This window comes from Citrus sinensis, chromosome 8 (genome assembly GCF_022201045.2).
Source record: "Citrus sinensis cultivar Valencia sweet orange chromosome 8, DVS_A1.0, whole genome shotgun sequence".
NCBI lineage: Eukaryota > Viridiplantae > Streptophyta > Magnoliopsida > Sapindales > Rutaceae > Citrus > Citrus sinensis.
The window spans coordinates 15589904-15617899 of NC_068563.1; the positions used below are offsets into that span (position 1 = coordinate 15589904).

At 34.7% G+C, this 27996-nt stretch overlaps 1 protein-coding gene across 8 annotated transcripts; it reads left to right on the plus strand.

Moving 5' to 3' along the window:
* The first annotated feature begins 1910 nt into the window (after positions 1 to 1910).
* On the plus strand, positions 1911 to 27990 carry LOC102612705 (copper-transporting ATPase PAA1, chloroplastic). Of its 8 annotated transcripts, XM_006487585.4 has the most exons (18): positions 1915 to 2454; positions 2539 to 2592; positions 2804 to 2957; positions 4114 to 4224; positions 5624 to 5698; positions 5814 to 6091; positions 7318 to 7545; positions 13463 to 13561; positions 13674 to 13823; positions 17489 to 17635; positions 19198 to 19248; positions 19347 to 19519; positions 20497 to 20629; positions 21323 to 21420; positions 21958 to 22204; positions 26032 to 26235; positions 26908 to 26988; positions 27530 to 27990. In XM_006487585.4, exons 1-18 carry the CDS (start codon positions 2062 to 2064, stop codon positions 27755 to 27757), a joined length of 2904 nt encoding a protein of 967 aa, XP_006487648.2. In that variant the 5' UTR covers positions 1915 to 2061; the 3' UTR covers positions 27758 to 27990. The 8 variants fall into 8 exon arrangements, 4 of the variants coding, with proteins under 4 accessions (XP_052287838.1, XP_052287839.1, XP_006487648.2 ...); XM_006487586.4 differs by lacking the exon at positions 4114 to 4224 and having other exon boundaries at positions 1916 to 2454; XR_008050905.1 differs by lacking the exons at positions 26032 to 26235; positions 26908 to 26988; positions 27530 to 27990 and having other exon boundaries at positions 1911 to 2454; positions 20568 to 20629; positions 21958 to 22010.
* The last annotated feature ends 6 nt before the right edge of the window (positions 27991 to 27996 follow it).

The following is a 27996-nucleotide window of genomic DNA, read 5'->3' on the forward strand; positions in this document are numbered from 1 at the left end:
TTAAGGCACTAGATTGAATTGTTGTGTGGTTTGCTTAGCTTAAGTTTTAAAATCTCAATTCACCCCCCTTTTGGGTTGCATAAGTTGTATTTCGTATTGCATCTAGTCTAATTATTAGAAGTGTGAATCTAGTGGAATTTGGTTTGGTTTTTTTTTTATGTTCTCCATAATTTCACTTGCATCTATTTTTATTGCATATGTTTACTTGCGTTTGATTGCAGTAGCAAACTATGTTTGGTTTTGTGGCATTTGATGGCAGTTCGACTGTTCCTGGTGTTGATTTAAGATTGATCTTGTTGTACTGATGTTAATTCCAGGTGCTTGAATCAGCTAGTGTCGCTAGCTTATTCAAATGGTTGACTCAAGCGGTGTTGCTGGTTTAAGGTGGTGTTGCTGGTTGATTCAGATGGCTGACTCAAGTTGTTCATCTAAGAATTGTAATTCTAAAGTTAAGAAGCAAATTAAGAATTAATGAAGTATTCATTTAACTGTAATTGTTGTAGTTATTATATTTCATAATTGAATTATAATCTATGAAAATTGTGGATGGATTTGAGAATTATTATGTATGAATTATATATATATAGATAGATAGATCTTTCTATTTATATAATAATATAAAGAGTATATTTCAATTCCTTTAAAAAAAAATTGGCGCCAATTTCAATAATTGTCGCTAAATAATTAAAATGATTTTATTTACTGCCAAAATATATCTTAAAAAAATTTTAGTTATTCTCGCCAGATTCAATAAAAATAATTTTTAGGAATTATTATTTAATTAAAATAATAAAATAATTTTATTATTCCAATTAAATATGTCATTTTTATATGACAGACAACAATCATAAATGGGGAGTCTTTATGATTGATATTAATCATGCATGAAATTTTTTTATTAAAGTAAAAATGACAGAATCGTGATAAATAGTATATCATGCATAACATGACATATAAAAACAGTCATCTTATTTTCTTGGCACCGAAATCAATGACGGTCGCTCAACTATCATGTTATAGGACAAATGACGGGTAATAACCGTCATAAAAGCCTTTTTTTTTGTAGTAGTGAAAAAATAAGAAAGGAAGGGAAAAAATATTGGAAGAAACTTATTACCGTAATACATTACATCATTGTTGCACATTGTTTATATACAAAACCATCAGCTAACTAAAAGGGTAAAAAAATTGATTGCTAGCTATACACAACAGTAAAGAAAATTGCTGCTAATAAGAGAAATTTGACTATCTAATTACGTTTATTAATGCAGCAGAATAATTTTCCTTAGCCTTTGCCAAATTTCAACATCTCTTTTTATTTTTACAAAAAGTCTGAGCTTCCTTTCTTATTTATTATTTCCTCTCTCTCATTTCCCTCAAACTTTTTCAGTTTTGTTGAATGAAATAGAAGTGGAAGGAAATTATCTAAACCAATATTGTTAGTATAAGAAAGTACGCAAGTGAATTTATATTACGAGAGCAAATCTAAACTGAAATGAAAATATTTATATGTCACACAAGAAAATTATTTAAGTTGAGAAAGTCTATAGAAAGAGAAAGCTAACATCAATTAGGGAGAAAAAAAAAGTTCCAATGAGTTTTTTGATAAATAAATGAGTTGAGATACTACTCCAATTAAAGTGAGAAAGACGTTTTATTAGAGTTTTCAAGGGAACTAGCATCACTGCGTCACTCGAATTTAAAATATCCAGGCTTGAAAAATTTGTAGCCTCGGCCAGCACTAGGTTCAATTCCGGCCTCGGGCTTTTCCTGGGCCCGGATTTGAGTCAACAACGGCCGGGCCGGGCTTGGCTTCAATGTTCAGGCCATTTACAATTTTCTAAAGAAAGTGGTGAATGTGAAAATTAGTAACAAAAGACAGGCCGTAAAGTAATTGTATAAACAAAACGACTCCACTTGCACGGGAGTCTTGACCATGGCTTGTCTCAACTCTATCTCTAAAACGAAGTATAAAGAAACAGATAAACACAAACAAATAGCAAATTAGCAGTATCAATCAGTGTCTCTTTAATAGACGGAGCATTGCAGCAAGCAACAACAATGGAGTCTGCATTATCTTTATCAACTACAACTACTACTTTGACTCTCTTCACCATCTCGAAAGCCCGCCATTTCCTCAAAAGAGTCCCAACGGCTTATCGAATTCGCCCGCTCACTTCCATTTCTACTCAAACCTTACCCCTTGCTTCTCTCTCAAGGAGAAAGTTTTCCGCCGTGCTGCCGCCACACATACGATGTCGTTTGGAGTGCATGTCTAGCTGTGCGGCGTCGTTTGGGGCCGCTGGTGGAAGTGCCGGAGGAGATGTTGGCGGCGGAGGCGGCGGCGGCGGCAATGGTGGATCGGATGGTGGAGATTCGAAGTCGAAATTGGGCGGCAGAGGAGGTGAAGAGCTATCGGCGTTGTCCTCTGATGTTATTATACTGGATGTCGGGGTATGAATTCCCTTTCTTTCTTTCTACATTGACGTTCGTTTTAGGTTTTAATAATGTACTGAAGTTAGCTTCAATTTCTTGTAGGGAATGACATGCGGGGGATGTGCAGCCAGTGTCAAGAGAATACTAGAGAGTCAAGTAAGTCTTTTTCTTTTCTTTTTTTTTTTAAATTTTTTTATCAAGTAATTAATTTAAATGAGATGAAAGATTTTGAAACTAGATTCTTACTGTGAAAAACTCCAAGCTGGTGACATTAATTTAAATCGAACATAGAATTGCAACGACATTCTCTTGAACAAATTGTAGTGAAAACTAATCCGAAGTTATCTCATTTCATATTGAGATGCAGCCACAAGTTTCTTCTGCTAGTGTTAATCTCACAACAGAGACAGCAATTGTATGGCCGGTATCCAAAGCCAAAGTCATACCAAACTGGCAACGTCAGTTAGGAGAGGCACTTGCAAAGCATTTGACTAGTTGTGGTTTTAAGTCCAGTCTTCGAGGTAAGAATTTTATGAGCATCACCATTTTTGTTTTTGTCTCTTGACTACGATTGGCATACACCTTATCACCAACCAAAAAAATTTACTAAAAAAGTTTGTTAAAAGTTTGTTAAACATTTGTAATCTATTAGTTTTACAGCTATAGAGAAGTCAATGCAGAAGAGAAAGATCTTTTAGATAATGTATTAGAACTTAACAATCGTTAGTAACATTGCATGTTCTTGACATTCTTGACTTTTTTGACTTGTTCAAATGCTGTTACTTGGGATTCCGGTTCTGTTAGATCCGCAGTCCTGTGAATATTGGTAGAACTTTGATGAGTATCTAGAAAAATCGCTTACTAATAGCATCTTGCGGCTTTTAATTGTTGTTTATCCATATGATTCATGTAGTAGTCCCTAGCAGAGGAGAACAGTCCACTGGTGGATATTGTCACTGTAGACATGTTTATGGTCCATAAACTTGCATGTGTGCATCTTTTTGAACATATATGCTGCTGAGCTCTAAAATGTCTGCTTCCAAAGTATGGTTCTCAGGATGCTGTCTTTTACCTTTTAATTCTCTGGTGACTATTGTGTAAAACAGTTATTTTGAGTTTCATTCGTCAAAGTATTGGACTTCATGTTAATCTTTGTTCATGTTGTAAATGCGAGGATAGCCAATTTCAGGAAGTTTAAGTGGTATAGGTTATGAAGCTTCCACTTGTAGGAGATGGAAAAATGATAGGCAAATTGTCAATTTTTTAATGTACAACAGTACACAATTTGTTTGTCATATCATGTGTATATCAGATCAAAGAACAAGTTTGTTGTTTTTTTTTTTCCTCCAAATTTTTGGGTATCTTTATCAACTTATGCATTAGAGCAGCTCTATCTGTGACTTAGAGTAGATGTAACATAGTTAAATATACAGAGGGTTTCATGTGACTTATGTGAAGCTTGGTCGGTAACTGGCAGGTGAGGGAGCTATTGAATGAGATATTTCACCATAATAATGCAAAAGATAATTTTAGGGAGAAATCATAGTTCTTTGTGGTATGTCTGTAATTTATTGAGTTTAATTGCAAAAGATTGTTGCAAATGTCATTCCAGTATTTGAGATGTCGAAAGATAGGCTGCAGAGTCATTATTAATTCTACAATTTCTCCCTTTAATAGGTGAGTTGCAGCAGCTACTTGGGGTGGATTGTTGGAATGGAAGTCTGGTGCTAAGGAGCCATTTGCTTTCTAGAATTTATTCTCCTCAATCCAAGTTTAGCAAATTTTTAAGTGATTGGCAGGAACTCAAATTTTTTATTCTTGAAAAGTTGATTGTAGATTATTTTTGAGAGTTGATACTACTCTCATCTTGTATTTTTCATTGGGAAAGTTGATATTGGTTTATATGAATATGATCATCATAACATATCTAGTATATTTTCATCCTTTTGAAGTTTGTGCTCTGCCCTTCTCCAGAGGTTTTGTATAAGCTTTTCCGTTTGGTGAAAATCGTCTTTGTCATTTTATGCCTGTGTAGTTCTTTTCCTTCCGTAATAATTGTAGAGGTACTAAGTGTTGTAGTCTTTAGAAAACCACTAAAAATTTGAGCTACGTGAAAGCTTTCTTTCAACTGAACATGCTATCACTATTATAGATTGGATGTTCAGGAAAAGTTTTCCTGGTTGAAATTTATTATGCAATTGATAATTCTAATCTTTCTTCAATTGTAGATGTCATAAAGTTGTCTAATTTTTGAACTTTTGAGCCTGGCTTGGAAATTCATTTATTTTCATTATGATTTGGTTATAAATTTCATTGCATTTCTATGCTCGCACTTGTTTCCTTTTCAATTCTTTATTTTTTATTTTTTTAACTCTCTTCCGCCTTTTTTTTAGATCATACCTTTTAGGATAAATCTGAGAAATACGACTTTATGTATTTCAAAAAATTGTTAGTAAGTCTGATTTCTGGCCAAACAAATTAATATATTGAAAAATGAAAGTAATATAACTGAACCTTCAGTAGCTAATAAAATTTTATTCTTGTATATTATCAAATAAAATAAAGAAATATTTCTTGAATTTGAGAGCACATTCATTGTAAATGTTAATGGTATTTTTGTTGGTTACAGGACATTCATTGTGGCAAGAAATGATTTATGTCTTTGTGGAGCTAGAATAGGTTTTCATTGTGGGTGATTTTGCATTAGAAGTTCTGTTCACCTCTTGTTAATCTTGGTTATGCCCATGTTCATGGCTGTTTCTTTGATTATGGCAGGGTGATAACCAATTCATTCGATTTCCTGATGTTTTGGATTGTTTGTCTCCTTTCTGTTTTGGTGTACCCTAGTATTAAAGCAGTTGCGTGTAATTCTTAGCCAGAATTTGGACATTATTGCACCTTCCTAATGCCATACAATATCCATAAATGGGTTCTGGTACCTGGGTGGAAAGTTTTGCGTTGAACCAAAGTATTATTTATTTTATTGTATGTTTAATATCCTGAACTGGTTTTAACTTCACTAATGTGTTTCGAATTTGAAAGTGACTGTATTCTTATATGGATTTATACCGTAAAACCTTTTTCTTCTTGTAATAACCATTGTAGCTGGGTTTAGTTTATTAAGTGTTTGCACTTCTATTTACCCATCTGAGTAACTGCTCAATTGCTTCTCTTCTCCTTTCGACAGATATGGGGACTGATAATTTCTTCAAAGTATTTGAAACGAAGATGCATGAGAAGCGTAATCGCTTAAAAGAAAGTGGCAAGCATCTTTCCTCAACTTTTTTCTTTGTTTTTCTTTTTGATGAAAGTTACATTATTATGCTGTGATAGAGGCTGAGAAAGAAATTTGTGGCTAATTGCTCTACATTTGTTAGGTCGCGGGCTTGCTGTCTCCTGGGCGTTATGTGCTGTATGCCTTGTTGGGCATCTCTCTCATATCTTAGGAGCCAAGGCATCATGGATCCACGTATTTCATTCCACAGGATTCCATCTTTCCCTGTCTTTGTTTACATTGCTTGGTCCTGGGTTTCAACTTATTCTTGATGGCGTCAAAAGCCTATTTAAGGGGGCTCCAAACATGAACACATTAGTCGGTCTTGGAGCTGTATCCTCTTTTACTGTTAGTTCATTAGCTGCCTTGGTACCAAAGCTGGTAAGTATGATTCTCGAATCATACATGGCTTTTGTTCCTTCATTGGAGTTCCATTGCATCAATAATTGAACATGTGTGGTGTTTTAGTATATTCTTTCAGAAATTCGTACTATTTGCAGTTTCTTGGTACTCATTTAAATTTCTTCTGATATTCTGATGTGCCAACTTTTCTGTTCCTAATTGTAAACCTTTGCTTGTTTACAAAATGTTTAAACATTAGGGGCTTTTTTAAACATACTTTTATGTTGGCATGTGTTATCATCTACTCTTTGGTAATCATTCATAGGTTTTGCCAAAAAGCTAATTACATGTTTAGAAGAATGGGACTGGATGATTTCCAAATCCTCATGAATGCTTAATGTACTAGTAAACACTAAGGGCTTTCGAACATCCGTGTATGATAGTATGTGTCATCATCTACTCTTTGCTGCTAATCATTAGTAGGTTTTGCCAAAAAGGCAATTATGTGTTTAGAAGAATTGGATTGAATGATTTTCAAATCCTCGCGAAAGCTTTTTACGCTAGTTTGAACTCAAACTTACTGTTTGTTCTCACCTAGTTATAATTTTTAAGAATTGAGAAATTACTTGTATTCTATGCTGTATAGTATGTATAAAGCATAGTGGTGATCTGGCCAGAATCAGAGGACATAGCCTGCTGTCATGGAATTTTATAATTGCAATGAGGGAAAGAAATTTCTAATGCTGTGTAATGGGAAAATGATTTTAGCAATAATAGTGTTTTTGGCTAGACATTGGATCACATTTACCTGCTGCATCATCCACTATGTGCCCCAAATTATGGTTTGGGTACTTGGATAAGTCTTGCTATGTTTTGATAGATTATCCAGGAGTGCTGTTGGCCTCTCTGTCTCATCTCAGGTGAAACATTATTGTAAAACTTGTACTGTCAAAATATGATTTGAGATGAGACATGATTGTAAAACTTGTACTGTCAAAATATGATTATTTTATTTTTTGGGTTTTGTTTTTATTATAGTTCAACAAGCAATACTTTCACAAAGCATAAATGGTTACAGTCAAATAATTATAGACGGCAACTTGGATTTTCTGATTGGAAATGGACTTTATTAATTGAATTGGTGTTTCTGCTTTTAACTCTTAAGATATAGCATGATTTTTGCACTAAAAATATGGGCTTGCAGATTTGGCACATGATATTTTGGTTGACACGATGACTCTTTTCAATGGATGACGTTTATGCAGGGTTGGAAGGCATTCTTTGAGGAACCAATTATGTTGATAGCATTTGTTCTGTTAGGAAAGAATCTTGAACAGAGAGCTAAAATAAAAGCCACCAGTGATATGACTGGGCTACTGGGTATATTACCTTCAAAAGCTCGTCTTCTTGTTGATAATGATGCCAAAGATTCAATTATTGAAGTTCCTTGTAACAGTTTACATGTTGGAGATCACATTGTTGTACTGCCTGGGGTAAGTACAATTAACTCTCATTTTCTTTATGGTTTTATCCTTCTTTTATCTTTTTTTCTAATTTCATTTCAAAATAAGAAACATGGATTTGTTAGTTAAATGAATTGGAAGTACAAAGGGTGAACAACCAGGTGTCGATGCTTGACCTTTTACATCTTTCTTTCTGAATTTTTTGTGTCATGGGGAAATAACCGTTCCCAATTTGCAATACAGAAGATATATTTAAGTAAACTATTGAACACAATCATGACCATCATAACATTGTAGCATAGGATCTCAGTGTCAACATAGCCCAGTGTAGCATGACAATAATGTTGAAGGAGGTTGGCGGAGCGCTTTGGTGTATGTACATTTACATATTTTTCAAAAATAATAAAATATAATGTAACAAATAACAATTGGTCAAACACAGTGCTGTTGTAGCACTTTTTTCTTCTCACTTAATATAAATTATAGTTTCTTATATAAAAAATGGATCAAACACAAGCTCAAGATTTTTTAATTTAGTTAGGGAGGACCTGATCACCAACTTGTTAAAAAAATCTGATTTAATAACAACTCAACTCCAGCTCTTGCTAATGATAGTAAAGCTCCAATAGGTAGACTACAAGTTGCTTTAAGTAGCTTCAGTGGGAAAATCTTATTTTCTTTTCATATTGTGGTCTTTTCATGCAATGGTTTTTTGTTTTCTTGACTTCGGTCTAAATTACTACTTGTTTTTTACTTTGTTCTTCTGAAGTAATGATGATTTCTGGACTATGAGTTTGAAAACAGACAATCAATATCAGCTATTATCGAAATGTAAAAGATTGAACGGTTTCGTAGCTTATCATTCTTAAGAAAATCCTTCTATATAGTTGATACTTTCTAATATATAAGATCTGACACTTATTTCTTCTCATTACAGATATCATCTACATGTATGTATAAAATTTTTCATACCAATGACCAAGGCATCAAAATTTCTCTTACAATAATAAAATAAAAATGTAAGAATGCGTTACACAACTAGATAACCTTGTTTGCATTTTTTAAGTACAAAAATAACATAAACATAATTCTTTTACTATCTATAGCATGAATTATTTAAAATTAAAATTAAATTGTAGTTTATTCTCAAGGTTCCTTTGCTCCAATTTATGATTAGAAAAACTCTTAGTTCACATAGTTTTAGGATGTCAATATAAATTTGTGAAAATAGGTAGAGAAAAAGTTTATGGAATAATTCTCTATTTCATATCTTCATGAGATTGTACACAGTCTTAATATAGGGATACAAGAGACTAAGAAAGGAAAGAAAAAATTAAAGCAGAATATTACACACTGATTTCTAGGAAGCAATAACTCTATATTTACACCAAATATGCACCTAAATATATAAGGAATACCAAATCAATTTGATTTGGTCAACCTTTCAACACTCCCCCTCAAGCTGGTCTAAAAATGTCTTTCATGGCCAGCTTGCAAACCAATTTCTCAAAATGTTTCTTAGGTAGTCCCTTGGTGAGTATATCAGCAATCTGCTCATTTGTAGGAATGTAGGGCATGCAGAACAAACCACTGTCCAGTTTTTCTTTTATGAAGTGTTTGTCCACTTCAACATGTTTAGTTCGGTCGTGGAGTACTGGATTATGTGCTATTGCAATGGCAGATTTGTTGTCACAATATACTTTCATAGGTAGAGAATTACTTGCCTTAAGTTCTTCAAGAATTTTTTTGATCCAAAAAAGCTCACAAATTCCTAGAGCTACTGCTCTATATTCTGCCTCTGCATTACTTCTTGCTACCACAGTTTGTTTCTTGCTGCGCCAAGTGACCAAATTTCCTCCAACAAAGGTGCAGTAACCAGAAGTGGATCTTCTATCGGTTACACTACCAACCCAGTCAGCATCAGTGTAGACTTCTACTTGTAGGTGCCCGTTTTTTCTGAACAAAAGGCCTTTACCCGGAGATCCTTTTAAGTATCTAAGGATTCTATATACAGTTTCAAAGTGTTCTGGTCCTGGAGCATGCATAAACTGGCTGACTAAGCTCACTGCAAAGGCTATGTCCGGGCGTGTATGTGAAAGGTAGATTAATCTACCTACAAGACGTTGGTGCCGATCTATGTTGGTCACATCTTCAATTTTAGCCGGCTGTAATTTCATATTAGGATCCATGGGTGTCTCGGCTGCTTTACATCCAAGTAGACCTGTCTCTTCAAGCAAATCAAGAACATACTTGCGTTGAGACACAACAATCCCATCTTTTGATCTAGCAAACTCCATGCCCAAAAAATACTTCAGGTTGCCTAAGTCTTTGATTTCAAAGTCACGTGCAAGTACTTTCTTTAATCTGCAATTCTCAACTAAGTCATCACCAGTCAAAATTATATCATCTACATATACAATTAACACGGCTAATTTCCCTTCAATAGAATGTTTGTAAAACATTGTATGATCTGCCTGACTTTGGGAGTAGCCGTGTCCCTTTATAACATTACCAAAGCGTTCAAACCATGCTCTAGGAGACTGTTTGAGCCCATACAAAGACTTATGTAGTTTACACACTTTACTGCTGCCATGATTTCCCTCAAAACCTGGTGGTAAATCCATAAAGACTTCTTCTTCTAGCTCCCCATTCAGAAAAGCATTTTTAACATCTAACTGGTATAGATTCCAATCAGAATGTACAGCCAATGAGATAAGGACCCGGATGGAACTTATCTTTGCAACGGGGGCAAAGGTTTCTTGATAATCAATTCCATAGGTTTGAGTGAACCCTTTTGCTACAAGCCTTGCCTTATATCTCTCAACACTCCCATCAGCATTACATTTAAGTGTAAACACCCACTTACAACCCACAGTTTTCTTTTCTTTTGGTAAATCCACAATCTCCCACGTACCATTCTTCTTTAGAGCATTCATTTCCTCTAAAACTGCTAACTTCCAATCTGGGTGGTCTAAGGCTTCTTTTATGGTTTTAGGAATTGGTATCTAAGAGATTTTTGTGGTAAAGGCTCTTTGTTTATTGGACAACTTTTCATAGGAAACATATCTAGCAATGGGGTGCTTAGTACAGGTTCGGGTTCCTTTCCTATGTGCTATGGGTAAGTCAAGATCAGGAAAAAAAGTGCTGGAATGTTTAGGAGAAGAAATGTTACCTGATTTTCTGAGGAATCAGTACTTGGAGGCAACGATTGTGGCTGTACCGAGTTTACGAGAGGGTCTTTACTGCTGTGATGATACTTTCGAGTATAAACACGAAGATCTGGTGGTGGAATTTTATCTTGTAGTTTTTCTCCCCGTCTCTGGTGCATTAACACTTGGTTCCTGCAGTTCAAGGTTTCCTAGGTTTTCATTATTAGAAATATCAGTTTTTTGAGTTTGAGTTGAAGTGCCCAGATCAGGTAAAAACAGATTAGGCATAGGTGTAGAAGTATGCCAAAAATGATCTTCACTATTTTCTTTCTCCCCCTGAAGAGAATTTTGGCCAAAAAAAGGTTGATTTTCGAGAAATATAACATCCATACTAACATGGAATTTCTTTGTTTGAGGATTGAAACATTTGTAAACTTTTTTATTAGGAGCATAGCCCAAGAAAACACATTTTTCAGATCTAGGATCCAATTTAGATCTAAGATGGTTAGGAACATGAACAAATACGGTGCACCCAAAGACTCTTAACTGAATATTGGAGGTAATCCTACTAGAAGGATATATAAGTGTGAAGTATTCTAAAGGTGATTGATACTTTAAAACACGGGTAGGCATCCTATTAATCAAATAACATGCTTTTAAAACAGCATCACCCTACAAATATTTAGGAACATGCATAGAGAGTATGATAGCCCGACTAACTTCAAGTAAATGGCGGTTTTTTCGTTCCGCAATTCTATTTTGTTGTGGAGTATCACGACAAGTGGATGTGTGAATTATACCCTTTTCCTTACAAAACACCTCTAGATAATTATTAAAATATTCAGTACCATTATCTGTATGGAGTAGGCTTATTTTTGTTTGAAATTGATTTTCAACCATGTTATAAAAATCTTTGAATAACCCCTCAACTTCAGATTTTTCTCTCATTAAATAAACCCAACAAAGCCGAGTATGATCATCTATGAATGTTACAAACCATTTTTTTCCAGTTAAAGTGTTGATTTTTGAGGGTCCCCAAACATCACTATGAATTAAATAAAAAGGTTTTGAGGCACGATAAGTAAGTGCTTTATATGAAACTTGATGACTTTTAGATAAAAAACAACTTTCACACTGAAAAGTAGTACAATCAACATTTTTAAATAAATCTGGAAACAAATATTTCAAATAAGGAAAGCTGGGGTGTCCTAGTCTAAGGTGCCAAAGCATTATTTGATCCCTAGCAGAGTTTGAACTAATATTACTGCTCAAACCTTGAGCTTGTTTATTCCTTGATAAGTAGTCATCAAAATAGTAAAGACCTTCTCGCAAACTAGCACTGCCAATCATCGTCCCCAAGTCCCTGTCCTGAAATTCACAATGGGAGTCAAAAAAGACAGCACAACAATTAGAATCTTTGGTTAATTTACTGACAGATAACAGATTGCAAGAAAGTTTAGGGACATGTAGCACATTTTTAAGCTCAATGGTTCTAGAGATTTTTATTGATCCTTTTCCAGCTATGGAAGATAAGCTTCCATCAGCAACTCTTACCTTTTTGTTACCAGGGCAAGGATAATAGGAATCAAATAAACTAGAAATGCTAGTCATATGATCAGAAGCACCCGAATCAATAATCCATGGTGCAGTAGTTGAGTGGCTAAATAGAGCATTAATAATAGTACCTGTTTGGGCTAGTGAACCACTAGGAGTACTAGGTGGAGGATTAGAAGTCAGCAGCTTTATGAGATGGTCAATTTGCTCCTTGCTGAGATTTTTTTCTAGATTCTCCACTTCATTGGCAGACGCACGGCTATGCTTGCTGTTTTTCCAGTCTGCAGGCTTTCCGTGGAGTTTCCAGCAAGCCTCCTGAGTATGGCGTGGTTTATTACAGTAATCACACCATACTCGAGGTTTTAGTTGCTGTTGAGTGATGGAGCGGGTAGCATTAGCATCTGCTGTAACAAGGGCAGATTTTTCCACAGAGACAACGGAGTTCTTTTTTCCCAACATAACACCTCGACGACTTTCTTCTCTCCTTACTCCAGAGAAAACATCCTCAAGAGTAGGAAGTGGCTTTCTCCCAATAATTCTTCCTCTTACCTCTAATATACATTCTAACCGACTGAGACCATCTTTGAAAATTTCCTTCATTCAGCCGGATAGTTGTAATCTGGACAGAATGAGATTCAGAATGGGAAATTTTTGGTTCTCGTCTTTTTGAGGTGACTGTGGTTTCAGAAGATTGGTCAGACATGGTAGGGAAGATATCAGAAAGAAAGGGAGCCTAGCTCTGATACCATGTGAAAATAGGTAGAGAAAAAGTTTATGGAATAATTCTCTATTTCATATCTTCATGAGACTGTACACAGTCTTAATATAGGGATACAAGAGACTAAGAAAGGAAAGAAAAAATTAAAGCAGAATATTACACACTGATTTCTAGGAAGCAATAACTATATATTTACACCAAATATACACCTAAATATATAAGGAAAACCAAATCAATTTGATTTGGTCAACCTTTCAACAAAATTATCTTTTATTCAACATTAGATATTTATGTGAAATTGCATATGAAAATGCTGGTTTTCAGATACTTTTAGCTGTTAGAAACAACTAAGTCATTATTTTAAAATGTTACGGTATGTATATTTACACACACACACACACACACATGCTATGTAGACTCATGAATTTGAATTTCATATCAATTAATAACTACTAATATTTTAGTTAGAAAACAAACGCTGCTCACTGCTGGAATCCTCTTAAGCATGTTTTTTCTGGTGTTTTAGGATCGTATCCCAGCAGATGGAGTTGTCAGAGCTGGTAGAAGTACCGTTGATGAGTCAAGTTTCACAGGGGAGCCATTGCCAGTGACCAAAATACCCGAGGTAATGATTTTCATTTACCAGTAAATATTTTTCTTACTCTAAGCCTCAAGCTACATACCGTTGTATCTTTCTCCTTTTTTTTTTTAATACCTTGGTAAATTTTCTGTGCCAGAGTGAAGTAGCCGCTGGAAGTATAAACCTTAATGGAACACTTACAGTTGAAGTGCGGAGACCAGGGGGCGAGACTGCAATGGGAGATATTGTTCGTTTAGTGGAAGAAGCACAGAGTAGGGAAGCTCCTGTACAACGATTGGCTGACCAGGTTCTTCTTTTAACTTTTTTACTATGTATAAGTCATTTTTGTTTTAGTAGTGCTAAGGAATTCTGCAAGATTTAGAATTTTCATTTTATAATATGAATTATTGGCATGTTGGGTTGTGTTGCAATGCAATTTTCCTAAATTTTCAGCATTTCACCCTATCGATGAACGGTACAAGATATAAATAAAATACGCTTAATATCTAAAATGGCATCTTAAGAGTATGTAGATCCTTGAATGTGATCTTTCACTTGGATTTATTTTTTGCGAGGAAAAGGACATCTAGACCTCCTAAATACAAAGAAATATACTTAAAGACGCCTATGGTTTTGAAAATACCTTGAGAACCCGAGTAGACTCTTTAAGTTGTATGGTTTATCAACTTTTATGTTGTATTTACCAATATATCCCTCTAACCAACTTTAATATTTAATTGTTCTCTTCAAAATTAATAGAGGTATAACAAATCAACTTTTCTTCAAGGTAATAATATTGTTGCTTAGCTTCGAGGGGGCAGCCCAGTTCAGTTGGTTGAGTGCTCGGGATTTGGTGCTTGGCTATATCGAGGTCTTAGGTTTGATCCCTCTGGTGAGCTTAAAAATTCCGCGGTTTGTGGTCTCATGGGTCATAGGGTTGGGGAGCCTAACTGACCCTCCAATTGTAGGGCCTAGCCGGGGGGATCCGTGGTCTGGGTCAGTGTGGGAGTCTGGGTTACACACACACACACACACACACACACACACACACAGATATAGAGAGAGAGATATATATACATTAGTATATCTTTTGTTGCTTGGTATGGTTTCTTATAAAAAAATAATAATATTAATAATAATATTGTTGCTTGGTTTGTAAGAATAAAAATAGATAAAATTTTATCCTGCTTACTTTTGTACAGGATTTGGCTGTCTTTTTCGGGTTAAATCAGACATTTGCGGATTGATACTGTTTTGTATAGCTTTGATTGATCATGGTTGGATACCTGGTCTACTACTCACATACAATATGTCTGTTATATATTAATATGCGTACTCGTAGTTCTTATAAAAAAAATGATTAAATTTTATGACTCATAATTCATATTAAATCAAGTATTTATGGTCATGATTATTTTCTCTATACTTTAATATGATAAATAACAGTGCATGCCAATTGGCATAACTGGTAAAACTTCTTGGGTGTTATAAGAGATATGAGGTTCAAACTTTGTCTCATGGATAGGGTGAGGATTTAATTAGTACTTTTGTAATAAAGATTGATACATGAAATGTTATCTATTTATGAAAGAATTTTTATTAATATGTTTATGTATATTTTGTTTATGAAAAATAATAAATTCTGAATTTCATGATTCACTGAATTGTTGAGTCGTTTTCTACAGTAAAGCACCAGAGGGAGGTAAATGTGGTGAAACCTGTGGCAGCCATTGTAATGCTGCTTTCAGTCACCGATGAGTTTCAGTGTACATTGACCGCATCACAGTGGATGCCATGGGTTTTGCCTCATTTGACCTTCCATTGCTTTGTACTTAGATCTAGAAAATCTGGGGTTTGATAGTGTCACTTGTGTGCTGATTTGACATTGTCTTGCTAGTGCACGACAGAGTTTTTCAATTTTTTATTTATTTTGTTCACTTATAAAATAAGTAATTAATTATTGAGAACTGTTAGGGGACCAGATTGTGTCACATGTATTGTTACGATACATTATGTTATATAATAGTAAGAATACTACAAATTCTACAATTCCCTCATGATTTTCTTAATTGATTTTGATGAGTAGCTGTTAATTGTTCGACTTGATGGAGATGGCGCTACATCATGGCAGCACAGTGGCTGCCTTGTGTTTCGCCACAATTGAACCTCCTCCATTGCTTCATTTTAAAAATGACTATCCTATAGCATAGATCAGAAAATACCCTCCTGACTAAACTGACTGAACTTATTTATGGGCTGGGTCTTGTCAGATATTTTTGTATCATGGCTCCTTAAATAAATTTGGCCATGCTTAAGGGCAATGAATATCTTTTTCCAATTGTGCAGCCTGCTGTGCTGGCAAAAATGCCAGCTAACCTGCTAGGGAGTTTTGAAATAAATATATCATATTGATGCTACAATGACTACCATACAAAACTTTGCAAGTACTAAATACTATTTTTGCCTGCATGCATTGGATCTATTAATTGTATTGATGTTGTATAACATCACTGAATGAGAAAGAGGAGTAATTGCTGCAATTTGTTCGTGTTATGGATATAACATTGCTGCAATTATTGAGTTTTGACTTATATTTGAATTCCCTCCCATTTTCTCTTGTTTTCTTTTATCATTCTATAGACTCGAATAGCAATATTTTGAAATAACTTTACAGTTATGTACATGATTGTGATAGCACGAAGAGGTATGCGATGACTGTGGACATTGTGGTTGTACAAACAAGGGGAATTTTTTTTTTTTTTTAAAAAGAAAGATCCAAGAATTCTTCTGATTCTAAGTAGCTGCATTGGAAGTAAAAGATGTTATATACAAGTAAAAGTTGTTTAACTAATCTTGGTGTCTAAATCTTGTAGCTGGTTAGTTAAATCATTGAAATCTCTTTTGAGTATCAATCATTGTTTTTGTGGATTTGTAGTCCCATCAATCGTTGTACATCTCTCTTATAATACTTCTCATTTTCTATGAACAAATTAATTCATAGAAACCTTACATGATGAATGATTTATATTTTGCGATTGAGTGCTAAGAAAGTAATTTCATTGTAAAAGTAATATGTTCATGTTGTTTGATTTGGGAGGAGAAAAGAAACTACTGAAAAGACTCAACATTTTGCATCTGTTATGTCATAGAATTATATTTGTTGTGAGCCCAGAAATCCTCTGTTTTCTCTTTTCCGCACTTGCGTTCTTATGCTCTTAGATTAAGGGAGTCCCAATTCAGGCAAAAAAGTGCGCACAGAAAGAATTCTTGATTGGTAAATCCATCGTCAAAAGGTCGAGTGTCAATCATGCTTTCCTAAAACGTTAGCAAGACAAAGTCTAGGGAGTTAGTGTTGCTAAATACTTCCCAAAAGCCGTAAAAGTATTTAAAAAAGGTAGTTGCCTATTTTTAAGAGTCCATTCACTGCAATCCGTTCAGGCAGTATATATTCGGTATTTTCAAAAGGATTTTAAATATTCTACTCATTTTAGGCTACCCTGAGTTTCTTTTTAAGAAATCTAGCTTCACGGGTGTTTAGAATCAATCCTAGTTAATTGGGACGGTAGGATGATCTTACTTTATGGTTGGCTAAAGTCCTCAGTCTTTTACCAAACTGAAGATATCATCAACTTGATTGATACTTAAGGACTTTGTTGGCATTAATTGCAACGCAATTTTTTTTATTTTTTTTTATTTAAGTTTCATTTCAGGTTTTCTTGACTTTTGGTAATCCATGAACATCTTTATCCTTTTTGCTTTTTTTTTACAAGGCATTATAAAATTAATAAGGAAAATATTTGAAAGATATAAATACTGATAGCGATTGGTTGTCTCATCAATTTAGTATGGCAAAAGCTTTGAAGAATTAGTTGAGTTTAGTGAATTGGCTGTGCTTGTTGACATTTATTTTGTTAGCATTGAGCGTATTTATTTGGTGGAATACCGTTAATGTTTATTTTTTGGTTTCCCAAGGTATCTGGGCACTTTACTTATGGAGTAATAGCACTATCAGCTGCGACTTTTGTGTTCTGGAACTTGTTTGGTGCACATGTTCTACCAACTGCTATCCAATATGGAGGTCCAGTTTCACTGGCTCTACAACTGTCTTGCAGTGTTCTGGTACTGTACTTGGGAGTTTAACCCTCACAAAATTTCTTGACTATCCTGATATAATGATTGAGTTGCTAATTCATTTAAAAAAAGATCTATTAGGGTTTTGTCTACGGTTTTGTTTCCAAGTATATGGTTCTTGTTCAATTTTTCTTAATTATTATGCTAGAAAAACCAAGTTACTTTATTTGAGTTAGTTGTGATTTTAATAGTGAATGATCATTAGATTCTACTTTTTACGTAATGGATTTAAAGATGAATTTGTTTTCTTTTTAAAAAGGCAAAGAAAGGAGAATTAGAAAGCGATTAGGGAGGTTGGGTAAATGGAGGAAATATGTTGGTGGCAGAAACCCAAGATTATTTGATTGAAAGCAGAATTTTTGCCCCCTTCGAAAAGCTGATTAATACTTACAAGGGTTCTAGTTTTGTTGGAAGCTGCTGATTGTAAAACATCTTAAATCATAATATTCAGATTAGCATGTAGAACTTTATTGAAGTCGTTTATTGAGGATGGTTTGGCAGCCTTATATATGGAATGAATCCTTCTTGTCTTAGCTGCTTAAATTCAATTTGGCACGAAAGGAGTTTTAAGAAGACTTTAAAGCAGCTTTGGGTTCAAGTGTTTGTAAGGCATGCTGTCCTTATAGGTTTTCTATTGTTTCTTTCCACATTATTAATGTTGTATAAATAGACTTGTATAGATGTATTGGTAATTATAAATGAGAGCTACTGGGAAAGAACAAAGGACCACTACATATTGTATAGTTATCAGCTACATATCTGAATGATTACAAGAAACAACTTTGGCTTTATTTAAAGAACTCTGAAGAATAAGAAAAAGAACCCAATGCTCTCGGCATTAAACTAAAACCTTCACTGAGTTCATAAAGCAAAAAAAAATGTCTCAAACTTTTATTGTCATAGAGACTGTATTGATTACTGAAATCAAACTTTATTCCACAACTGCCTCTAGTTTTGCATTTCGTTTTATTTTACTCTTGCAAGATCACTCAAAAATTGCACCACAACAAACCCATTAATGATAAGCCACATGAAACTGGCATATTCCAAAATATTTTTGCAGCCTCAATAATTATACCACAATCTATTTGCTTAATTGTAATCTATTAGTTGATGATTAATATTTCCACATTTCTTTTGTACATTGTAGAGAAAGGAGACAAGCATATGTATGGTTTCTGTCCCTGAATATCTCTCTTGTATAAGTCCTGCCTTTCGCTAGTACCTGGTTTATTCAAACCTCACATGAAGTGTGGTGTTCCTAATCACTTTAGCCAGCAAAAAGCTGTTACAAGATTGACCTTCAATCAGCAATGTTACGTTGGATTTGTAACAGAAGCTACTCTAAGAATTCAGCAGTCACATTTTCCTATCTTGCTGTAACTCATTGATAGTACCATTGGCTTCCATGATGAGAAGAATTGAAAATTCTCCTGAACTTCTCTCTCATTCATGTTTTGAAGTTTTTGGTAACGTCAAAGAGTAAAACGGAAGGCTCCTTGCTTCCATTTTGTACATGTATTAGTTCAAACCTCTATTTTCTATTTCAGGTTGTTGCTTGTCCATGTGCCCTTGGCTTAGCCACGCCTACAGCTATGTTGGTAATCTCTTTGTAAACTCTGCAGTTATTCCTTTTCTAATGGTGATATGGCCAAACTTCTTTTGCAAAATACATCACGACTAACGTTCTCCATTTCAGGTTGGAACTTCATTAGGGGCAACCAGAGGATTGCTTCTGCGAGGTGGAAATATCTTAGAGAAGTTTGCAATGGTAAATACTGTAGTGTTTGACAAAACAGGGACCCTTACAATTGGCAGACCTGTAGTGACAAAGGTTGTGACTTCTGGCAGCCTGACAGATCCGAATTCAAAGTTGAGTGTTGAAAGAAATTCCCTTTCTTAAATTATTCTGTTCATGATGTTTCTAAGGTTTTGTAAAATGTTTCTTATGGTGACTAAAGGTCTTAAACATATTGCTAAAATTGCGTAAAATCTTCAAGTATAAACATGTCTTTTTTGTATTAAAATCCGAGGAAAAATATTTTTTCCTTTTTTATCTGGCTATTTTCTATAGTGCAAATGTGAATTATTTGGCCTAGTAAATTGTGGCCAAACAAGAGAGCATCAGTGGATCTTGTTTTAAATGAAGATTATGATTTTGGGAAACTGTGGCTTTCTTGTACATGAAAAACATGGCAAGAAAAATTGTTGGCAGTAACAAAGAGGTTGAAGGTATGGCTGTGCACATCAGAATAATATGCTTTTATCCTAATCCAAGTTGGGCATTACAAACATGCATTCTCCAACTTGAGAAGTGTTATAGCTTAAATAGGAATTTGTGGGGTGTCATTAGTTGGTGCTTTTTATGATTTTACTGTCATTGAGTTGGCCTTCCATATATGTTTTAATTTAGCACTACAAAAGTCCTGAAAAATTCATCAGTAATACAATACAGTAACAATGTACTTCTTTATGTTCATCTCTGCCTATATGGCTCTTTCTTTTTCTCTGTTAACGGTCTAGAATGTAATTGACCATAAGTTTCACATGGTAGTGATATCCAACAGCACAGTGCGTGGGGCATAGACCTTTGATTTCCAATTAGTATGCTACATAATTATGGAATTTTTTCTTTGAAAGCGACCATATCCACAGTGACCTAGAGCATTAACTTTTAGTCGTGATGTATTTTGCAACCATATCCCCTCTTTTTTTAATTAAAAAAAAAAATTCTCTATGCAGGTTAATTATGTTAGTACCATGACAAATATTGACCTGCATTATATTTATATATCCAAAAGCATATAACATCAACATTTTATGATATTAAACTGCAAGCTTTGATGCAGACAAAATCCCATTCATCCTTTGTCGGAAACTGAGATTTTAAAGTTTGCTGCTGGTGTTGAATCAAATACAGTTCACCCAATTGGCAAAGCAATTGTGGAAGCAGCTGAGTTCTCTAACTGTCAGAATGTAAAGGTACCTTCTTCTTTTTTCCTTTGTGTAATTGTATATAGTCTATGCAATCAAGAACTACTAATCATCTTTAACTATAAGCAGCCATCTTAAAATGATTTCTACCAGTACTGCTAAAACATTGAAGATCATACCTTAATCCTTTAACTATCTTCTAAAGATCATGATGCCTCTAATATCTGGTTCTTTGGAGCCTTTGGACTCTAGAGCTGCCAAGAAATTGGCTTGCTAAGTTGAGGTATTACTCTGCACTATGCAACAGAAGCCAATTTGTCAAAGTGAAATTTTGGGGACTTAATATTTACTAGTCTTTATGTCAGAAGAATCCAAATTGACATCTTCAGTGATAAACCTCTATGAGGGTTTTTGATTTTCCTTTTCTATTGTTGATTTTGTAAGGCTGTCACTAGATTAATTTTGAGGTCAAAGACATATCATGGGTGCTAGAAATAGCCAAGGATTTATTAATCGATATTCAACTTGCAGCGTTTCATATAGAATTGCTTACTGCTCTGGCTGCTGCTATTTTATGGTATTTATAGGTATTTAAAACCCCCTGTGGTTGCATCTGACCACATATGACAGACACTGTTGTTCTTAGTCTTCTTTTTCATAGTCATTTATTTTGATCCTACAATTAAATATGGAAACAATGATATATATATTTCGAAATTTTCATGGAAGATGTTTCTACAGGTAGCAGATGGAACATTTATAGAAGAGCCTGGGTCTGGCACTGTAGCTATTATTGAGGACAGAAAGGTGTCTGTTGGGACAATAGATTGGCTTCGCAGGTGCTGTCCTTGAGACTATTTCTTAATTAAGTGTCATGGTGTTCTAGATTTGTTTATACAACAATTCATTTCATTGCACACAGGATAGATTTTTTTGCCGGTACGCATTCTACATTCAAGACATCTGGTACTTGGTTGGATGTATATCTTATTACTCATGCTTTTGATGTCATTTTTTTGTCGGTTTTGGTTAATCTAGCAAGTCAAAACATATTTAAGTGATCAGGACTTCTATGGTATTATCTCAACTGTAAACAATGTCACTGAGGTGAATTTATCCTTTTTCTGGCATTATAAACAGGATAGTGGTTAGGATTTGACCATCTAAGGGAATACTTGGATCAGTGTAAAACCCACTGGCTGGGACCTTAGAAATGAAGTCGCCTCTCTCATGATTATGCCAATGCCTTTTGTGAATGAATCCATGACTTCTGATAATTATATATTACATAAAACTGGAAGCCCCTGCCTTTGGTTTAGAGATTGGTGTGTGGGACTTCTAATTACAGCTCATGACTGAATCTTTTCTTTCTGCAGTCATGGAGTTGATACCAGTACATTTCAAGAAGTGGAAATGGAGGACCTTATGAATCAATCTCTTGTCTATGTTGGAGTAGATAATATGCTTGCTGGTCTTATTTATGTTGAGGATCGGATCAGGGATGATGCAGCACATGTTGTTAACTCTTTATCTAGTCAAGGAATTGGTGTGTACATGCTGTCTGGGGATAAAAAAAATTCTGCTGAGTATGTTGCATCCCTTGTTGGTATTCCAAAGGACAAGGTAAGATATGCCCTTCTTGTTATTAAATCCTGAATCTTAAGGTTGAGTCCAAGTCTACCTGTTCTTTTGGCATTCGATTTTATAGCCAAAATATAATAATGATAATAATTAATAAAATAATTCAACTATGTGTCTTTTGTTTTTGTTATATTGATTTTTGTTTTCATTTAAATTTTCTTGTTTCTTAGTAGTAAAATTTTAAAGTAATAGAAAGATCATCAATTTCAAAGAGATGTTTATTAAATATGCCTAGGAAACATGTGCTCATAATATGAAGGATCATTGATACAAAATAAAATCTCACTTCTAATGCTAGTTTGATCAGAAATCCATTACTTGGTTAACTGTATCACACCTATTGATCTTCTTTTCTTCAAAACTATGGTAAAATTCCTTATCCTAGCTTGTATTTCTAGTTATCTTAGTCAGGACTCGGGTGTTAATCCTAATCTTTTGTTTCTTATTCTCTCTGCATAATTCGCTGCTAGTTCCTTTTTTTTTAACTCACTATTCTTTTTCTCGCAATATCTGCTATCTTTCCTTTTCTAGTTCCAATTCTTTATATCTGGGTGTTTCCCAGTTATTCAAATGACTTTTGTGAAAGTAGAATCTCTTGCACAATAGATTGAGGAAATAATTGGACTATTGGCTTTAAAAATTTAATGAGATACTTAAGAGTTATCGCTATTTTATCTAGAGAGTAAAGAACTAGACTACAAGACAATTCAGACTCCATTTTGTTTTAGGAGTGAAAAAAAGCTGGGAAAAAAATAATAAACAAGTGTATATGGAGTTTAAGAAGAAAGGGATATTTTTGGTCTTAAAATAAGTATAATTGAAAATGGGGATTCATAAGCATTTTAAAAGTTGCTAGAAGCTCTACACATTTCTGGATCCATTCCATTTTCAGGCCCATTCGGCTACCATGATATTTATGGATGATTTATTTTTGGGTCGATTTTTTGGCCCATTAGGCTACAAAATAAAAATAAAAAATAAAATGTGGCCAGAAAATTCCAATGTTTGGTGATGAAGATCCAGCTAGATAGGTTTTCCAAATATAAAAAAGATCATCAATAGGTCAGAAGTGTTGGATGGTGAGATGAAGGTTGTGGTTGCAACTTAGTCATAGTTACACATGCTGACATGCATAATATATCATAGTCTATCCATTAAGTGCTTCGATTTGGTGGTGCAGGAAAATTAATGGTTCTTTTTAGATATAAACACCCATCACGCTTATGCTGTTTAAGTAGCAAAATTTTGGGAGGAATTGGTCACCTTTATAACAAGAAAGCACCATTGTAGTTGTATTTAAGTCATTTGGCTCTAACTATCCTTATAACAACTTAAGCAAGCACTCCTTTATTCTAACTTCCTTTGGCATATCTGCTTTTGAGCATTTATAGTTAGCGGAGCAAGTGAAAATGTGTTTCTTTTAATTATGATGAGCAATTTAAGCTTAACATGCATCCAAAATGTCAACCGTTATTTTTCAAAATATCTCCAGTGGTAAAGATCATGTTACACTAGAAGTGATGCAAAGGCAAACATATCTGCATACATGCTTGAGGTAGAAATTTTCATTGATTCTGTAGTTCTGTGATTTTCAAACTTGAGATGACTGTGATGAGTTGGCTGCTTATTTTCCAGATTGTTTTCTTCAGAACAGGTATCTTTAGGCTCTGTTTGTTGTGGCTTTTCAAATAGAGCTTAGTTGCAGGACTTTTACCAGTAAAGCTTTTACAAGTGATGCTTTTACCATAAAATTTTTGGTTTTTCGGTTGTCAATGAGAGCTTTTTAAATAGAGCTTGTTCAAGTAAAACTTTTACAAGTTATGTTTTTACTGTAAATTTTTAGTTATTTAGTTGTTAATGAGAACTTTTATTGAAATTATAAAATTACTTTAATAGATTAATTTTTTAAAATTATGTTATAAAAGGAATGAAATAGTTCTAATCTTTGTTTTCTGAGTGGACAATTGGTCCACTCTCTATTTTTACATCTTCATTAACACATTTTTTAGTTTCTTATCAAAAAAAGGAATGAAGTAAGACTGTGGATCGTGTAAAGGGTATTCTGGATAGTTTAACTTTTTTGAAAAGCTTTAGAACCTCTATTGCCAAAAATAGTTTATTTAATCCCTAAAGCTCTAATCAAAATGGAACCAAACAACACAGTAGAGAACCCTAGTACTAGCCCCTGTGCTGTCTTTCTGTTGGTCAAATTCAGCCGTAGATATGAAACGGATGTGGTAGCCTTAACACTACTGTTTTAATTTTTGGATACTAACTTTTAATCGACATCTTGAAGAAATCATGAAATACAGATTAAAACAATAGAATTAGCATTTCATTTTTCTAAGCATGGAAATTTTTGAAGAAGCATTTGACATCTATCAAAGAGAGAATGGGATGTTTTGGATCTGAATTAGGAACTCTATTAGTTTGTCATAGAAGTATCTCTTCTACAGGGACTCTTGTTTGGAAATGGTTTTCATGATGGACTAAATTTGGCCCTCCCTAGGATTTTCAGAGTTCCTCATATTAGAGCTTAAAATATGATAGTCAAACCTCACTTATTTAGCAGCTCCTTAATATGGTATTAGAGTCAATTTTACCAGAATGCACAGACTTTTAAATTTATCAATAATAAGTCATCATTTTAATTTTCTTATGTTTTTGCTGGGTCCATATTAGAACATGTTGACCAATCCAACCTTGCACGTAGGGGGGTCATGGCAGAGATTAAAACACTGCTATTGTATCTTTGCCATCACTTTAAACTTTTGGGTTATACAACTTCTTAACCCTAGAGACAATTGCCTTGCCATCTGTGTTGGCTTCAGTATTATGATTTCCTCAAACAATTGTATATGATCTGTTTTGTCTGTACTTATAATTGTTCGCTCTTCACCAAAGCACTTTGGTACAGGCTATATATTGTAAAAGGTGGTCCATTTTGTTGGATCGAGATCCTTGTTGCCACCTCCCAACAGGTCACCCATCATTGGATTTCTCTACCTTTAGAACACTTAACTATAGAGTTTTGAAGTAAAAGTTACCATACTAAACTATTTAACCTTCATCCCTCAGCAGTCCTAAGGGTCGTTGCTGGCCCCCCCATAAGGCCCACAATCTCCCCCTCAGCAACACCCTGGTGACTTGGCCACACTCGAGCCTTCGCCATTATGACTTGGCCACACCTGGCCTCTGCCATCCACGATGCTAGCGCACTGTTGATTGGTTAAAACGGTGCTAGCCCACCTATCAAACACATGATCAAGCTTTGATACCACTTGTAGTTCCCAGCAAGTCCCTTACCATTGAATTTCTCCACCTTGAGCATGCTTAACTATGTATGTTTTGAAGTAAATGTTGCCATAATCCTTTGAAAACCAATTGGTGCTTGGAGAATGGACATTAAACCCATTTCACTTCGTCCCTCTGTAATCCTGTGGATGGTCGCTGGTCCCACATAAGGCCAACACATTGGGTGGGGAAAATTACGCATAGGTGCATATCAGCATTATAAATTAGAAAGTGCTAGTAAATTAAAAGAAAGCTCTCTAGCTTATATTTGTTATATGAATATGGCTAATCAGTTTTCTGTACCTGGCTTGTTTGATCGACTTGAGAACTTATTTTTATCTACTGATTTCTGAATATTAGTTTTTGTCAGCTATTGCAATCCATTTTGAATTCATAATGGCTTTACAATGGAATGCTACAGACATGGGACCTAACTGCTTTTGTAGTGAATAATAATCATATCTTAATCAAGACTATGGACAAAAATAATAAAATTTGGAATTTCTGAACTGCAGGTGCTTTCTGGTGTTAAACCAAATGAAAAGAAGAGGTTCATTAATGAACTTCAGAATGATGAAAACGTTGTAGCCATGGTTGGTGATGGAATCAATGATGCTGCCGCTTTGGCTTCATCTCATATTGGAGTTGCCATGGGTGGGGGTGTTGGAGCTGCCAGTGAGGTCGCTTCTGTTGTATTGATGGGAAACAGACTATCTCAGGTATTTCTGACATCATTTCTTGGCTAGCTGCATTACTCTAATTAATTTCTAAAAATTTATGCAAAATCTCAAAAGTTCTGAGCTTTTCTTGTCTTACCTTAAATCTGTCCCATTTTCTTTTCTGAACTTGAAGTCTTCAATTTCAATGGTTAGAAATTGTTATGAATAAGCATAGGCTGGCTGCCTGAGTTGTCAAAGTTTGTTTTCTTGAAAAGGAGACTGTTGGTTATAGACAGTGTTATATGCATACGAGGGAATTATGTTGTTCTTCACTGTCCAATTACTGATGAAATTTTGCCTCTTTTTGGTCATTGCTTGATGTTAATTCGGTCATGCTTCATGCAGTTATGGGATATGTTTCAAGTTTTAGGGGTCATTGAAGTATAGGTTCAGTTTGTTGTTTGGACGGGGGTTTCATTTTGTTTGTTTCAAAATTTATTTCTTGAGAGTAATTGTCAATCTTCTTCGGGAGTATAGTACTCATTATGACTTACACAGGATTTAAGTAACCCTTTTTCTTGATAATCATTTCTACTTGGTGAAATTGGCGGAAACTTTTTTATTAATTTATTGATATGATAGATATAGGCTATAGAGATTACTTCTTTCATTCTTTTTCCAGCACTCCCTTGTATATTTCTTGGAATGACTCAGTTTCTTACCTCTACGCAGTTACTTGTTGCATTGGAGTTGAGCAGGCTAACCATGAAGACTGTGAAGCAAAATCTTTGGTGGGCCTTCGGGTATAACATTGTAAGTTTTCATGAACCATGCAGGGATAGACGTGTACTTGTAATAAAGGCCATGGAACATGAAGCCGTATTATGCGCAATGCATTGCATACAATACATGGATCTAACCCATACATTATATGGGTTCCACTTTTCACACAAAATAAAGTATTTGCATTTCTCTACTGCAAGCTGTGGGACGACCTAGAAGCTAGGGATATGCCTCCGGTAGAAAATGAGCACTAGTAAAATCATCAATAATAATATACTATGGAAATGCTGCAGAACTTATTGAATCTTATTTCCAGTGCTCATATCATGATTCTTTACGTCTGGTGTGAATGAGGATCTGGATTCTTTTAGGGTATCTCAGCACATGGTCCAGCAATTAATAAAATGCAAGTTTATATGCTGCCCATATCTTCTTCTATACCTTTTACCCTCTGCCTTACATTTCACCCTCTCACTAAGAAGTGCTTAGATTGAAGAAACTGATGACATATATTTTATATTATTGCTGCTGCCAGAGTTGTTCATTTCACATTCCTTCTATTATGGCGCAGGTCGGAATTCCAATAGCTGCAGGAGTGTTACTCCCAGTAACCGGGACAATGTTGACTCCATCAATTGCAGGAGCCCTTATGGGTTTAAGTTCTATTGGAGTGATGGCAAATTCATTGCTTTTGAGATTAAAATTTTCCTCAAAACAGAAAGCGAGTTTTCAAGCGCCTTCTTCACGTGTCAATAGTAATGTTGATTCTCATCAACTCATGGATTTAAAAGGAAAATAAAGAACCCGTCTGATGATGGTAGATAGAGAGAGATAGATGACACGGCATGCGGCATCCTTGTGTATCATATTTTTTGTTACTTTTGAATTAAAAGAAAAAAATTCCTTGTACATATTTAACAATTGAGTATTCATGTGTTCCCATTGCAAATGTTTCAACATCTGCCAGAGAACAGTTTGTGAATGCTGATATTGTTAAGTGAGTTTTACTTGCAAAGAGTTCGTTACTTCCCAGTTGAC